The sequence below is a fragment of the Rhinocladiella mackenziei genome (genome assembly GCF_000835555.1).
Source record: "Rhinocladiella mackenziei CBS 650.93 unplaced genomic scaffold supercont1.2, whole genome shotgun sequence".
NCBI lineage: Eukaryota > Fungi > Ascomycota > Eurotiomycetes > Chaetothyriales > Herpotrichiellaceae > Rhinocladiella > Rhinocladiella mackenziei.
Genome location: NW_013550603.1, coordinates 665,940 through 678,827, shown reverse-complemented (window position 1 = coordinate 678,827; position 12,888 = coordinate 665,940). Strand labels below are relative to the sequence as shown.

General features: G+C 50.1%; 5 protein-coding genes across 5 annotated transcripts; 1 reads left to right on the top strand and 4 right to left on the bottom strand.

The window, feature by feature from the left end:
* Nucleotides 1-2,644: 2,644 nt before the first annotated feature.
* Nucleotides 2,645-4,281, top strand: Z518_02043 (uncharacterized protein; the record flags this gene model as incomplete). The annotated part of the gene is made up of 2 exons (XM_013419072.1): nucleotides 2,645-3,761; nucleotides 3,815-4,281. 2 exons carry the CDS (start codon nucleotides 2,645-2,647, stop codon nucleotides 4,279-4,281), a joined length of 1,584 nt encoding a protein of 527 aa, XP_013274526.1.
* Nucleotides 4,282-5,049: 768 nt separating this feature from the next.
* Nucleotides 5,050-6,662, bottom strand: Z518_02042 (uncharacterized protein; the record flags this gene model as incomplete). The annotated part of the gene is made up of 2 exons (XM_013419071.1): nucleotides 5,050-6,394; nucleotides 6,445-6,662. The coding sequence occupies 2 exons, from the start codon at nucleotides 6,660-6,662 to the stop codon at nucleotides 5,050-5,052; spliced, it is 1,563 nt and encodes a 520-aa protein (XP_013274525.1).
* Nucleotides 6,663-7,060: 398 nt separating this feature from the next.
* Z518_02041 (uncharacterized protein) lies at nucleotides 7,061-8,276 on the bottom strand (the record flags this gene model as incomplete). The annotated part of the gene is made up of 3 exons (XM_013419070.1): nucleotides 7,061-7,217; nucleotides 7,265-7,408; nucleotides 7,681-8,276. The coding sequence occupies 3 exons, from the start codon at nucleotides 8,274-8,276 to the stop codon at nucleotides 7,061-7,063; spliced, it is 897 nt and encodes a 298-aa protein (XP_013274524.1).
* A 482-nt stretch (nucleotides 8,277-8,758) lies between these two features.
* Nucleotides 8,759-9,587, bottom strand: Z518_02040 (60S ribosomal protein L17; the record flags this gene model as incomplete). Its single annotated transcript, XM_013419069.1, has 3 exons — nucleotides 8,759-9,105; nucleotides 9,288-9,504; nucleotides 9,564-9,587. The coding sequence occupies 3 exons, from the start codon at nucleotides 9,585-9,587 to the stop codon at nucleotides 8,759-8,761; spliced, it is 588 nt and encodes a 195-aa protein (XP_013274523.1).
* A 452-nt stretch (nucleotides 9,588-10,039) lies between these two features.
* Z518_02039 (uncharacterized protein) lies at nucleotides 10,040-12,626 on the bottom strand (the record flags this gene model as incomplete). Its single annotated transcript, XM_013419068.1, has 2 exons — nucleotides 10,040-12,348; nucleotides 12,443-12,626. 2 exons carry the CDS (start codon nucleotides 12,624-12,626, stop codon nucleotides 10,040-10,042), a joined length of 2,493 nt encoding a protein of 830 aa, XP_013274522.1.
* Nucleotides 12,627-12,888: the final 262 nt, after the last annotated feature.

Genomic DNA, 12,888 nt, shown 5'->3' with positions numbered 1-12,888 from the left:
GATTTCAGATCAACGAAATGAGGAGTTGAGATGACAGTTCTTGTCCAGAAGACAGGACAGTCAGTCTTGTCAGCCATCTTGCTTGGTGTGAGAGTGTATGATCTCTCTATTTCGGGCTTAGAGGTAAGAGCATCTTTCCTCAACGTGACGGGGATACTTGAATCGTTCGGCAACAGGGGTCGTACGAGAAGAAATAGCTGAGGAGAAATGGCGGCAATAGACGTGTTCCTGAGCCAATGCCATGCCTTCTGGCGGAAACAAATGCAGGCAATGTGGCGTAGGATGGTTGTTATGATTATCACGATAGAAAGGTGAGGTCCATTTGCTCGCACAAGCTGTGGAGAATAGGAGATGGTGTTCTTTGAAGAATGCTGAGGCCTGCTGGTTCTTTGGGTCCAGAGCCTTCATACCTGCGGCCCGCAATGACTCTGCATGGGAGCAAAAAAGCTGGCGAAGAGTCTGTTGGCGTCAAATCTGGTGGAGTAAGGGGAGGAGGAAAGTCAGGGCTGAGTAGAAAAACATCGATGGAGCATCATGAAGCCATTGTCACGACTGTGCTTGCTCAATGCCAGGAAAGATGAACGCCAAAAGACGACCACAAGTTCTTCATGGGTGACAGTCCTCAGCCGCGTTCTCCAGCCGCGATAGTTCTTGTCCAAGCCCTTGCCAGCCCTCATCGGCGCGGCTGGTGCCCCTGATTCACAGCTGGAACTGGTTAGACCGCACAAAAGGTGGATAAAAACCTCCTCCAAACTTACCCTCCTATCGTCCCCTTCGTTTCTCCCCTCAACTTCCTCCCTCCAGCCTTCTCCCTCCTGTCATCCTCTTCCTTGATTCTTCCTTCGGTTCACAGGCTGGCATGTTGCTAGCATCTTAAAGGATGCATCATCCTGGTGGCGATGCATCCTTGTGGCCCTTAGGACAAGGACAGAGCTCGTCTCTAGCCCTTTCATGGTGAGATGCACTCGTGGCCGTTCAGATCCAGCAGCATCACTAACTATCAACAGGACTAATATATACAAATAGTGCATTTGCCTCCTGAGGGGCCAACATCGTGCTCGGCCATATGTCCGCCTCTTTGTCCTCGTACTGGACGACGTCGACAAGGGGACGAAATGTCAACAACAAGGAGCAACAATGGGCTCTCCTTGATAGCTGTCCACGTGCTTGGCTGCAACTATGCTCTCTTGTCCCATGTCGGGTCCCTGGTCATCATGGCAGCGATGCTTCCTCATCTCAAGAGGTAGTGTTGGTCAAGCCATCAATCAGGTCTGATTCCCTGGACAAACAAGCAGCTTTGGATCCCTTTGTGAGTCAATGTAGCATGATGGATCGTGTCAGCATCAACAGCCATGCCAGTTTGTCCTAGGAACATGCTTTTGTTCATACCGGATTGTCAACCGAGGCTTTCATGTCCCAGTCATGCTCTGACATTCACCGTTGTCGTTTATATCAGTTGCCAATACCACTCTCACTGGCTACCCGCGGTCGGGCTCGACGTTAATGGGTGAAGGAGTCTCCCTGGTGAATGTGTATCTCCAGGACTCCTATATCAACCACTTTCTGTCAGGCTTTTTTCTCAGCTTCTCCGGTACTCATCTCTTCAACATGGCTGTGTGAGCTTGAGCTTTGGACCCTTCTACTTCTTCAAGACCGTTTCATACATCGACATCGACATATCTGAACTTCAGCGGCCTCTCTTCGAGTTATTGGTCGCCAATCGACTCGGTACGTTCTTTTCCTAGAATTGACATCACCCTGTGTTTCATTCTGCTCTTTGGAAGCAATGATTCATGCTTTGGTTTCCTCAGATTGTTCTTGATATCCCTGGAACATGTCAATATAAGTCGGCTGAATACGTCAGTGTCAACTCAGCCCCATTTGACCTCAGATCTGTCTATGCTGACGATATCTGCCAGGACGATTTCTTGATCCGGTCCGCTCAGTGTCGATATTGTACTCCTGAGGTCAGCTTCCGACACTAGAGTCGATCTGATACCGGCTCAGACAAAAATATCGCACCAGTCCTCCCTGGATTGTCCTTGGGCTCTCGCTGTTTGCCTTGATGGTGTCAACAAATGTTGTTTGGGACCACTCGAACCTGTTGTGAAGGCCAATTGTCTGAGAAAGACAAAGAAAAGTCGGTGCAAAAGACAACAGCAATCACAAACAGGCAGAGAAGGCCATTATTGGGACCTCAACTGCCTGCGGCCGTGTCGACGTCGTCCAGGGTGGCCTTGGCATCATATGTCTATAAGGCCCTGTTACTGACTCCTTCTCTTCTCAGAAATCCTTTTCTTTAGAGCAATTCAAGTGCTCAAATTTATTTGCTGGGCGAACACGTCTTCTTCCTGCAGGCAGTCGTTCTTCTGCTCCTCGATCCTCCATTTCATAATTCTCTGCCTACCGATCTGCGGTCCGAAGTCAGCGCACTATCTAGAGCAAGTGAGAGTTGTTCACGGGTGGTCAAATTCACACCTTCAAAATTTCATACAATCATACCGCGCTCGCCTTATCTGTGACGGCTCCGATAGCATTCTCTATCCTCATTCAGTCTCCGTCGCACACACCAACCTCATCGGTGGCGTCGCCGTTGGCCTCCTCTACCCGCCATCAGTGCGACTTATATCTCTTTTCAAGAGACATGTCATATTATGGCATGGACATGCCCTTCGGGGCCTCTGTCTCATCGCCGTCGCAAGCACAGGCGAGACTGCTCCATCTAGAGCAGTCTCACTCCAGAATGCAGCAGGAGCTGCAACAGCAAACGCACAGTCGAGCCACCACTCCGATGTCTGCGATAGAAACATCCATCAAAGATCAGGAGATTGCAAGCCTCCAGCAACAGCTGAGGCAAACAGAGGCCGAGATGGGCCGGTTGAAGGAGACAATCCGCAGACAGGAGATGACAATCAAGACACAGAGCGAAGCCATCTCCAACCCAAAACAACACTATGCTACGCCGCATGGACGTGTTGAGACCCAGGAATTTGGCGTGATGCCTGGATCACGTGCAAATTTCCCTCTGGCACCGCATCCTCCACCAGGATACCTCAACAACGCGCCACTGAACCAGCTCATGGGACCACTGCCTCCTCCACCGCCACTGCCCCAGGCTGGCCCTATGCAGCCTCCTTTTGGTGGAAATCTCGACCAGCAGCCATGGAGTCAGTCAATGATCAGCCAGCATCACCGGGGAGAAATGATACGGCCATTCTCACCAACGCCAATGCCACAGCCGGGACCAGGGACCCCTTATGGACCTCCAGATCCCATGAGACCATTCAGCACAAACCCGGGATTCCAAAAGACACCGGAGACACCAAGCAATGGCAGCCATGGGGGATCAGGGACCAGAAACAATCGAGGCATGTCAACCGCCAGACTACAACCGCCGCCTCCATTCCCTGAAAATCCCACGGCTATGGACAAGACGCCAGGCGTCAGATTGCCACAAGAAGTCCAAGAACAATTTAAAAAAGTCATCCATATGTCAGAGATCTATGCGTTCTCTCATGTCAACTTTCCCAGTACGGCGAAGGACCAAGCATTGCCACAAGAAGTCAAAGACAGGCTTCTTAAAGCTGCTACAACTGCCACGGCCTTCCAGTTCATGTCGACGCCATACCTCCGATATTGCTTGGTGACAAAGATCATTGTGCAATGGATTATCAAGAATATCCTGAAGCATGATTGCTTCGCGGGCTTTGATTCAAAAGTTGATCAGATCATTGAGTCGACTCGGGCCCAAATTTATCAGTGTGAGTATCGCCATCTCCGGTCCTGATCAGCATCTGCTAACTCAATCATGCAGCCACACCAGCTCAAGTCAAATATCAGCTTCTCAGCACCATCGGACGGCAGATGGCGTCGCTCAAACACAACCCAAATTTCCGAGGGTTCGTCGACAAGCTTTCGAGGGCACGTGGCAATGAACTCTGGGCCATCCTCAAGCCTATGATGCACCAAAAGTCGTCTCGAGATTGGGAAGATCTTCTGAGCCTGATGGTTGAGGCACATCACCTGGCACAGCTCATGTATACCGGAGTCGACGAATACCGGTTCGACACACCACAAGTCGGTGCACATTTCAAGGCAGATACCATGGAACAGAGAGAACAATTCAAAAACATCAATCCCCCTCAACAGCTGGAAGCAATGGGTGTGACTGTGACCCTGGGCATGACACCACACATTACTGCGAGGAGAAGCACACCAGATGGACATGTGAGATCGAGCACCGTGGTCAAGGCCTTTGTTACTATCAAGGCAGACAGATAGACGGAGGTGCATCGTGGCGGCGTCGAAAAACATCCAAATATATCGGGTTTTGCTAGTAATTTGACGGGGGGAGCGATGGTATGAGCATAGCCATGGGGAATGCATGTAACATAATGAAAATCCATGGTATTGCAAGTTGCACTTGTTTTCACAAAATTTCCAAGTCTTGCGTTCATATGGCATCCTCCTGGGCACAACATCATGGCTTCTCATCCGCCTCGCCCTTACCATACTTCAAGATGTTGGAATTGGATTGTGCGTATTCTCCCTCTTTTATCGCCATTCATTGTGTCAAAGTGCCCGCCACACCATTATCATGGCCATCAATACGTGCTTTCACCCTTCGTCAATGTCCACGGCTTGCGGCACATCTCTTGCATATACGCACAAGTCGAGAGAGCTTCTTCTCGATCGATTTGGATCATGTATTCGTTCCTGCAATATTGCGGAATTCAACTATCCATTCCACTCGGTATGGCGGATCCGCCTGACAGAACCTATTGTGATGTTGTATCTATCATCTGGAAACAATTGAAGCTGTTCTCAGACCTCTAGCCGACTTCTTTAGATTCACGTGTTCTTGCATGCACAAGGTATGCATAAGTTCTGTGACTTATGTACTCCATTGTCGGAGCACACTATGAAATTATCAAATTGCCCAGGGAGATGGTATGACATGCATCTTTTTTTTTTTTTTTTTTTTTTTTTTTCCTCCTCCTCTCCATGCGCTTTGCTTCGAATTCTCACCACAAATTGGCAATTCGTAGCTCAAAGCGTGTAGCGATAGAAAGGGCTCTTGTCACCCAAATCCAAGAGCTCTTGTTCAGTGTATTTGGCCTTAATGGTCTCCTCACCCTCATGTGCAAGAAGCTCATCTCTCTTCCTGTTCTCAGCTTGATATGCCTTGCGTAGAATGAAGGCTGCAATGATTCCAAGCACACAGATGGCCAAACAGGTTCCAAAGCCGGTTTGGTACTTGGGGGCTTGCGATGCGTAGTAGATGTTGCTCCCACAGATACCACCCATATTACCCACGGAGATCAAGAGGGCCATGCCAACTGCACGCGTGGAGGAGGGAGCAAGATTGTTTCCGATCAGGGTGACTATACATGTAAATGGGCAATATAATCCAATCGCCACAAGGAAGAGGAAGAAATATGTCACGCCTGAGTATTTAGGGTGCGGAATGGCGAGTTGGGCGATGAATCCTGCCACGGCAATGGCGAAGCCACCCATGAGGAAAGGAGTACGTTGCTGGACTTTATCGGACCAGAAAGCGACAACAACCGTGGCGATCATAGCAGCCACGTAAATGGGAATGGTCATGAGTTGTGCGTTTGCTGAGCTGTAACCCATCTCCTTGATCACCGAAGGAACCGTGGCAGTGAAGCCGTATGTGCCAATACTGCAGGCCCAGAAGGGGATGATGGCCATCCAGGTCTTCCACTCTTTGAAAGCATCCTTGATATGATGGAGTTGGATCTTATCAGCATTGGTCACTCTGCCGCGGCCGGAACCGGTGTGAAGGGCGATACGGTTGACAATAAATTCCCGCTCTTCTTTGGTAAGAAATTTTGCCGTTTCGGGTTTGTCAGGGAGGAGGAAATATAGAGTGAAGGAGACCGCGATGGGAGCGAGGCCTTCTAGAATGAAGATCCACTTCCACCCGGCAAGCCCGGAAATGCCGTCCATTTTTTCGATAGCGAAAGCTAGGAGGCCAGAGAAGGCGCCGGAGAGGGAGGCCGCCGCGTAGAAGACGGCCATACGACGTTGAACCTCATATCGCTTGTACCAGATGGTCAGGAGGTAGGTCGCGGCTGGGAAGAAACCGGCTTCTGCCACACCAAGGAAGAAACGAGCAGTAACGAGTCCTCCATAACTGGTGACGAGGCCCATCAAGGTCATCACCAGACCCCAGGCAAAGCAGATAATGGATATCCAAATGGATGGGCGGATCAACTTCAGAACAATGTTGCTGGGCACTTCGAAGAGCGAGTAGGGGACGAAGAAGACGGTCAAGGCGGTGTTGTATTTCATTCCGTACAACTCCAAATCCTCGAACATGCCGGCGATCTTTGCATTCCCAAGATTGCTTCGATCGATATATGCCAGGCTGCACGTGTCAGCGGGAGCCCATGGGCGACAAGTACGGCATGCACTCACAGGTACAAAAGAGTCAGCAAAGGGATGATGCGGTAGTCAACCTTCCTCAGAACTCTTCTGGCTTCGAGTTGGTCGTAAATTACTTGGTCGGCAGGGAGGCCCGCGTCAACAGTGCGAAGGCCGTCTTGGGTATCTGGGGAGGGAGTTGGCTCGATACCAATTTGCTTTTCATCGTTACCATATTCGTAGTGCCTCTGGTTCTCGTTCTTTTCGGCCATTTTGACGATGGGAACGATTTGAGTTGGAATGGTAGAAGAGGACTAGACTGCAACCGACCAGGAACAAACAGAGATTTTAAATCGGACAAATGCTGTTCCCAAACTTGGGGATTTAACACACAAATATCGTGAGTTCTAGAGCACGCCGACCTCCCAGGGGGGCTTGCGGAGACTGGGGAGGTTGGCTGTCGACCTGGTGCTCACCTGCGCTCAGTATTGCTGGTGATGGTCTATCCCATTCAGGGCATAGACATCAAGGCTAGTCGGGTAAATCATGACAAAATCCCGCGAATGGGGCAACGTATACCACACCGACCTCGGCAGAGTAACATTTAATACGCTGCTTGCGGTATGGTGTGTGCCGGGCCCCCATGTGCCCCACAAGGCAGCGTTATCAGTTAATTGTCCGTATAGAGCAAAGTCTTCTTCCAAGGATCTCGGCCCTTGTTGATCTTATTCGTCTTATTCTGGGCATTCTGGAACTGCCGAGGCCGGCGCTTGGAAAAATCATCCCCCGAATTAGCGAATGCAACGTAGACGACCAGATGCTCCTCGCTGGCTCAGTTATATCACACATGTCAGGCGCGCCTGATTGTTCGTACGCTTGTCTGATCGAGGCACGGAGAGCGAGCTCTACGGGTTCAAGTCCGGGGGGTTGGTCAAGGACCATGTCGATGCCACGAGGATAGACGCGGAGGCAGAAGATGGAGCCTTTGTGCCCCATACGGCGTAGGCCGAGGTCGATACTGTATGAGTATAAGCGGCAAATGCAATGAAGAGAGTATGAATCACCCTCCCGATGCTTTGGTCATTAGCCGCGAGTCAGTCTCAAACACGATTGAAATTTGTGCCTGAATTGCTTCAAAACGTCTTCTTGCCTGTCTCTGTCTCTCCTGTCATTCCTTCTTGGAGCAAAAACAGCTCAAATCAACGCTTGCTTCAGGTGCATCCTCATTGTCCATCTCTCTGCTCCATGCTCTTATCCCCCTGCTGCTGCTGAAGCCTCATCGATACTTACTTAACCCATACTGCTTCATCAACGTATCTCATCTTTGGTAGAGCCTTGTCGCGTCCTAGGCTTGGGCTTTTGTTCAGATCTTCCACATTCCACGTGGACAACATTTGACTTCTAACCAGATCATCCCGTAGATCATTCTTATCATCGTGCCTCTTCCCAGCTGCTTTCCCTTGCTCATTTCGGTGCGCCAACCCAATGTCATCTCTTGCCAGACGTAGTGTAGTGGAAGGTGGATCAGCTCGTCTCTCGTGTGTGGGACAACTTGTTTGTGGAAAGGGGAGTGGGCTGGGTTCCATCCACGGAGTGTCGTCTTTTTTATCGAACAGGCGTTTCATCGAATCGTAACTGGGGTATTCAGGCCGCTCTTTATCTTTCCCCGGTCCCGATTGAGGGATTGTCGCTTGGGTGTGCAGCCATTGTTGCTTTTTTGAGATGACAAAAAAGAATTCAGGAGATGAGACAGATGGGATCATTGATTTGAGTGGTTCTTCTAGAGCGACAGAGATCCTGGCACGGGTGGAAGAATGGGAAATGGCCAGGGTCATTGATTGGTCGGCTCTGGTGTGGGTTGCTGTCGACACGGGGTTCAATGCCATCTTGGAGTCGAACCTTTGAATTGATTGCCATATAAGGCCCATGTGTCAGTCGTCTTGGACGGTAAGGCTGAATTATAGTTAGAAAGCGAGTCCTCCTACTATCAGCCTATCGATTTAGGGATTCGTCTGCAGGAGCACTATTTATCTAGGCATGTCAAAATATCGAATCGGTATGCTCGCAACGGACAGGAAAAGGGTAACGAAGTGGAGTTGGGTCATTCAGGAATTTGTCTTTTTTGATGCTGCTGAGAAAATCTGATACACGTCGAACGAAGCATCATCCGCCCAGCTGCTGAAGCCGGTCTCGGAAGTAAATTCGGTCGACATGAACCGGGCTCCTGCAGATCTTGCCTCATAGTCTCGCCATTTGACTTCTTGAACTCCCAATTGCCATTTTGGAGAGGTCTCTTGTGATTAACTAACCTCCCCCAACCGAAAATTTCCTTGTCGTATCAACGCGCAAAGAAACACCATCCATCTTCTTAGGAGGAAGTGATAGCTCTCCGTCTCTGGGCACCTCGCTGTCTCGCATTCAATCTCGTTCCTTTGGCGACACCCAATTCCTCGGCCTTGGTAACGACCTCTTCTCCTTCCGTCAAGATCAATTCAATGTGGCATGGGTTGGACATGTAAGGGTTGATACGGCCATGAGCACGGTATGTGCGACGTCGCTGCTTCGGGGCTTGGTTGACTTGGATGTGTTTGACGATTAAGTTGGAGGTGTCGAGGCCTTTGGTGTCGGCATTGGCTTCGGCGTTCTTCAGGAGTCCCAGAAGGAATTCGGCTGATTTGATGGGATGGCGGGCCTTAGAGACACCAAATTGCTTGCCTGCGGAGAGAGAAATATTAGCATTGATTTTTCACGCCATTCATGGTAGCATAGATCTGATGGTGGATTCTAATATCGGATTGACAAATCCATCTCTTGCTGTACATCGCCAATTTTGTCTTTCAAGCACAATCTCCAAATCCTCATCGTTCCCGTTTTCTCTCTGTTTCAATCTCGCATACCTTGTGCGCTTCGACCGATGCTGCCCGCATATCTGCGCATTGGCACAGCTTCTTTCAATTCCTTGACATTTTCGAGGTATTTAACGGCACGCTGGAGTTTCCAGCCGTTGATGGCTTGAGCAGTCTCACGGGTATTCTTGAAGGACACGCGCAAGTAACTGCCACGGCTTCGAGCCGATTTGGCACTTGGGATCCGGTCGCCGGGGGCGTAACGGACCTATTGTTGATCTGTCAGTCTTTCTGCTGGTCTATGAGATTTCTCGAGAGATCAGGCACGGGGTAGGGCATCTTCCGTACCATCTTGAGCGTTGTAAGGGTGAAGAGATGGTCCTGTCGAGGTTGTCAATTTCGACCTCAAAGTCAAAGACGGTGCAACTTTCGCCTGGAAAATTAGTTGTGCGAGCCAAGAACCTTTTCCAGGCTGGGTACTGAAATGGTAGGTATACCGATTTGATATCACGTGTTTGTAACTTGGCATGTTTGCTTCCCGCGTTTATACACGTGGCCGTTTTATAGGCACTGTCCTTGGCGTCTTGGCCGGAGTCACGCTTGACATAAGGCTTCGACAGCCTTTGATTGAACTCTTGAGCTCTCTCTATGGCTCGTCGCAACTGCATACTTAGGCTCGAGGTGGTTCCGTTTCGTTGTGGACTCCAATATCATTATTACTCCAATATGGCCACGCCGGTGGTATCCACCTTTACATCGATCCTCGACCAACTGTTTTGTAACACTGCCGGAGACAAACCTTGCTATTCAGAGTCCTTTTTCACATCCTCAGAGCGAGGGTCATAATCCCCACCTTCGGTTTCCTCTGTTCCCCCCCTCGCCAGCGGTAGCGGTTCGTTATACCACTCATCGTCGTCACCAGAAATATAAACCTCATCGTTTGACATGATTTGCGCCTTTGTTCGAGTCTGCCTCTGCTTGGGTGTTGTTGGACTTTGTTTTCGGACGCCAGCATGTCTTAAATTACCTTCCACCTCCGAAAGAAACTCCTCCCCGGCATCTTCGAAAACCTCGTCTTCTTCATCTGTTGATATGAGGGCCGCACCTGCAAGTTGGCTGCTCTTGTGTCTTGGTGTTGACTGAGGTTCCGGCCGGTTTCCCGCCACCGCCTCGTCGTATCCTTCGTTCCTTGGTTTGATGAGTTTGCCATTGACAACTTTTGATCCGGGTGGCCTCCTTCTCGGTGCGCCTGTAAGCGAAGGATAGCTCGAAGTGCACTGAAACAAGTCTGATGTCACTTGCTGGCCATTTAGAACTTTGAGCTTCATCTTCCACTCCTCCAGGGTGTGTGGATCTCGGATGTTGTTGTATCTCCCGACTTCACATCCATTGATGGTTTCGATATCCAGTGCTTCGGCTCTTGTGTCTGCCCAAAACCATAGCACTTCACCCTTTTCCGCCTCTTCGAGTCTCTTGTCAGCTTGAGTTGCATATCTGCGGCCTTCCTCGATGGCGCCAACATCGAAAGTCAAGCCTGGTTTGATGTTTGGCTTTTCACCCGGGGCAGGGTTGAACTGCAATAGTCCGGTCCAAATTTTGACAGCATCGGCTTCGTATAATCTGCCCAGGACTTGGTCGTAGGATACCTCATATCGCTGACGGGGACCGTGGAGATGATACCAGGAGCCGTATTCTCCGGTACCGACCGGTCGGAATACGGTCTTGACCTCTTCTAGAGGCACAGGGGATGGAAGATCAATTTGGTCCGCATCAGGATCCTTTCCTTGCATCTGGTAGTGACGGCGAATGTCAAGTGTGTACGCTCTTCCCACAAGCGTGATTGATGATGCTGATGATAGCACAGGTGACTCTGGCATGGTATGCTCCGCCCTGATGTTGAGAAGATTCAGCCGGACGGAATCCACAACCATGACATCTGTGCACTCCCGCCGCTTGCTGGATGGGGTAGGCTGGGGCGCAAGTCGAACAGTGTCACCAATAATGACAAGTTCTGATCCTAGATAGATGCCCTTGCACCAAATGCTCGCATATGGCCAGCCTCCGTTGAACCACCACTTCTCAAGTAGCGACAGACTCGTCATGCACGTCAAGGCCGACTCGATTGATGGGTGCCATTTGTCTCGGGGGATGCCACGGAGGAGCATTTGCCAATGACTCAACGGGCGAATATTTCGCATGGGCACGTAGCGATATTGTTTCGATGCTTTTTTGTCGATTTCATCATTTGGGTCTGGGAACGTCTCAACACGAAACCCAGCGGCATTGAGAGAATTTCGCTTGCCTGGCAGATTCTGAATATCAGGAAAGTCAATAGGTTTATCGAGTGCCGTCGCGGACGGAACCGCAGCAATGACCCCGCCTCTCCATTCCGGGAAGCCGTGGAAGCTTTTCTGGTCGAAAGAATAGAACTTGAATTCCAGTTTCTCTTTATCAAGCATGAGGTAGTGTTGACCAAGGAAGTTCGGACACCACAAGACAAGTTCGCCGAGTCGAGGTATGAAAGAATGCTGGAGCTTAATCACAGTCAGGCTGTGCTCGATCTGATCGATTCCGTAACCGTCCCAAGCATGCTCGGCTCTCCAGTCCATGGAGTTGACTTCTCTTATATCGTCCTCGATACCCTTCTTTCCTCCCTTGGCTGCTTCAAGTCTCTTGAGATAATCTTTGAAGACATCTTCGACTCCTTCCTCATCTGTGGCGTATGGAGCCCCCGCGGCTTTGATTTGGCGTTGTGGCCTGGTCGAGGGAGCACCCAGGCCACGGCCGTTGGTGGAGTTTGATCTTGTCGAAGTCTCACTCTCAACTCCAGTGGTGTTTCTTCTTTTCTCGAATTTCCGCACAACGTGTTCAACTTGGGGGCGATTCCGTGAAATGATGGTTCGGAGTTTGGGATTGCCGCAGTGCACACATTTGCAAATGCCTTGCATGCCTGACATGAGCCATAAGAAATGGATTTGGAATTTGACAATCGAGTCGTAGAATTTTCCGGAAGGATGTCCAAAGAGTCTTTTGTAAACCTGATTTCCACTAGGCTGGTCTAATTCAAACAAAGCATAGCCGTCGGGCAGCTTGTTCAGATAATACTCGACGCCTGTAAGCGTGATCAGACCGGTTGACAATTCACGTTGTCAAGAGGCAAAGACATGGGGAATTGAGGCGACGTGTTCACTCAGGATGTCCTTTACCTGGCTCATCAAGTTCGTCTTTCTGCGCCCAAGCCTTTCCAAGTTGAATCAAGTACCGCTCTTCAGAGCTTGGTCGATAAGGCCGAGGAGGCCAGTGACGTTGGTCACCATCGGTGTAAGGGTTGATTTGTCGAATTTGCCAGCGACCTCTCTTCCCAATCAGCTCCCATCGAGTTTGATCCATGCCAGCTTTGGTTGTCGTGATGTGAGGAGTTCTGAAATGAAAGAAAGGCAAACCACGAGAATGGCGCGTGAGCTGTCATGTTACATGTCGCAGCCTGACGTTCGTAGCTACAAGAGAACGGGAAGAAGTGAATTGAAAATGTTCTTCCTGAGATTGTTGAATGGTGTCCGGCAAGTCGATAGTCCCGTGATTCCCACAATGATGGTGCGTGCAGACCAGATGGTGAAAGTTTAATTATGAGATCTTGAGAGTAGGGGAGTGT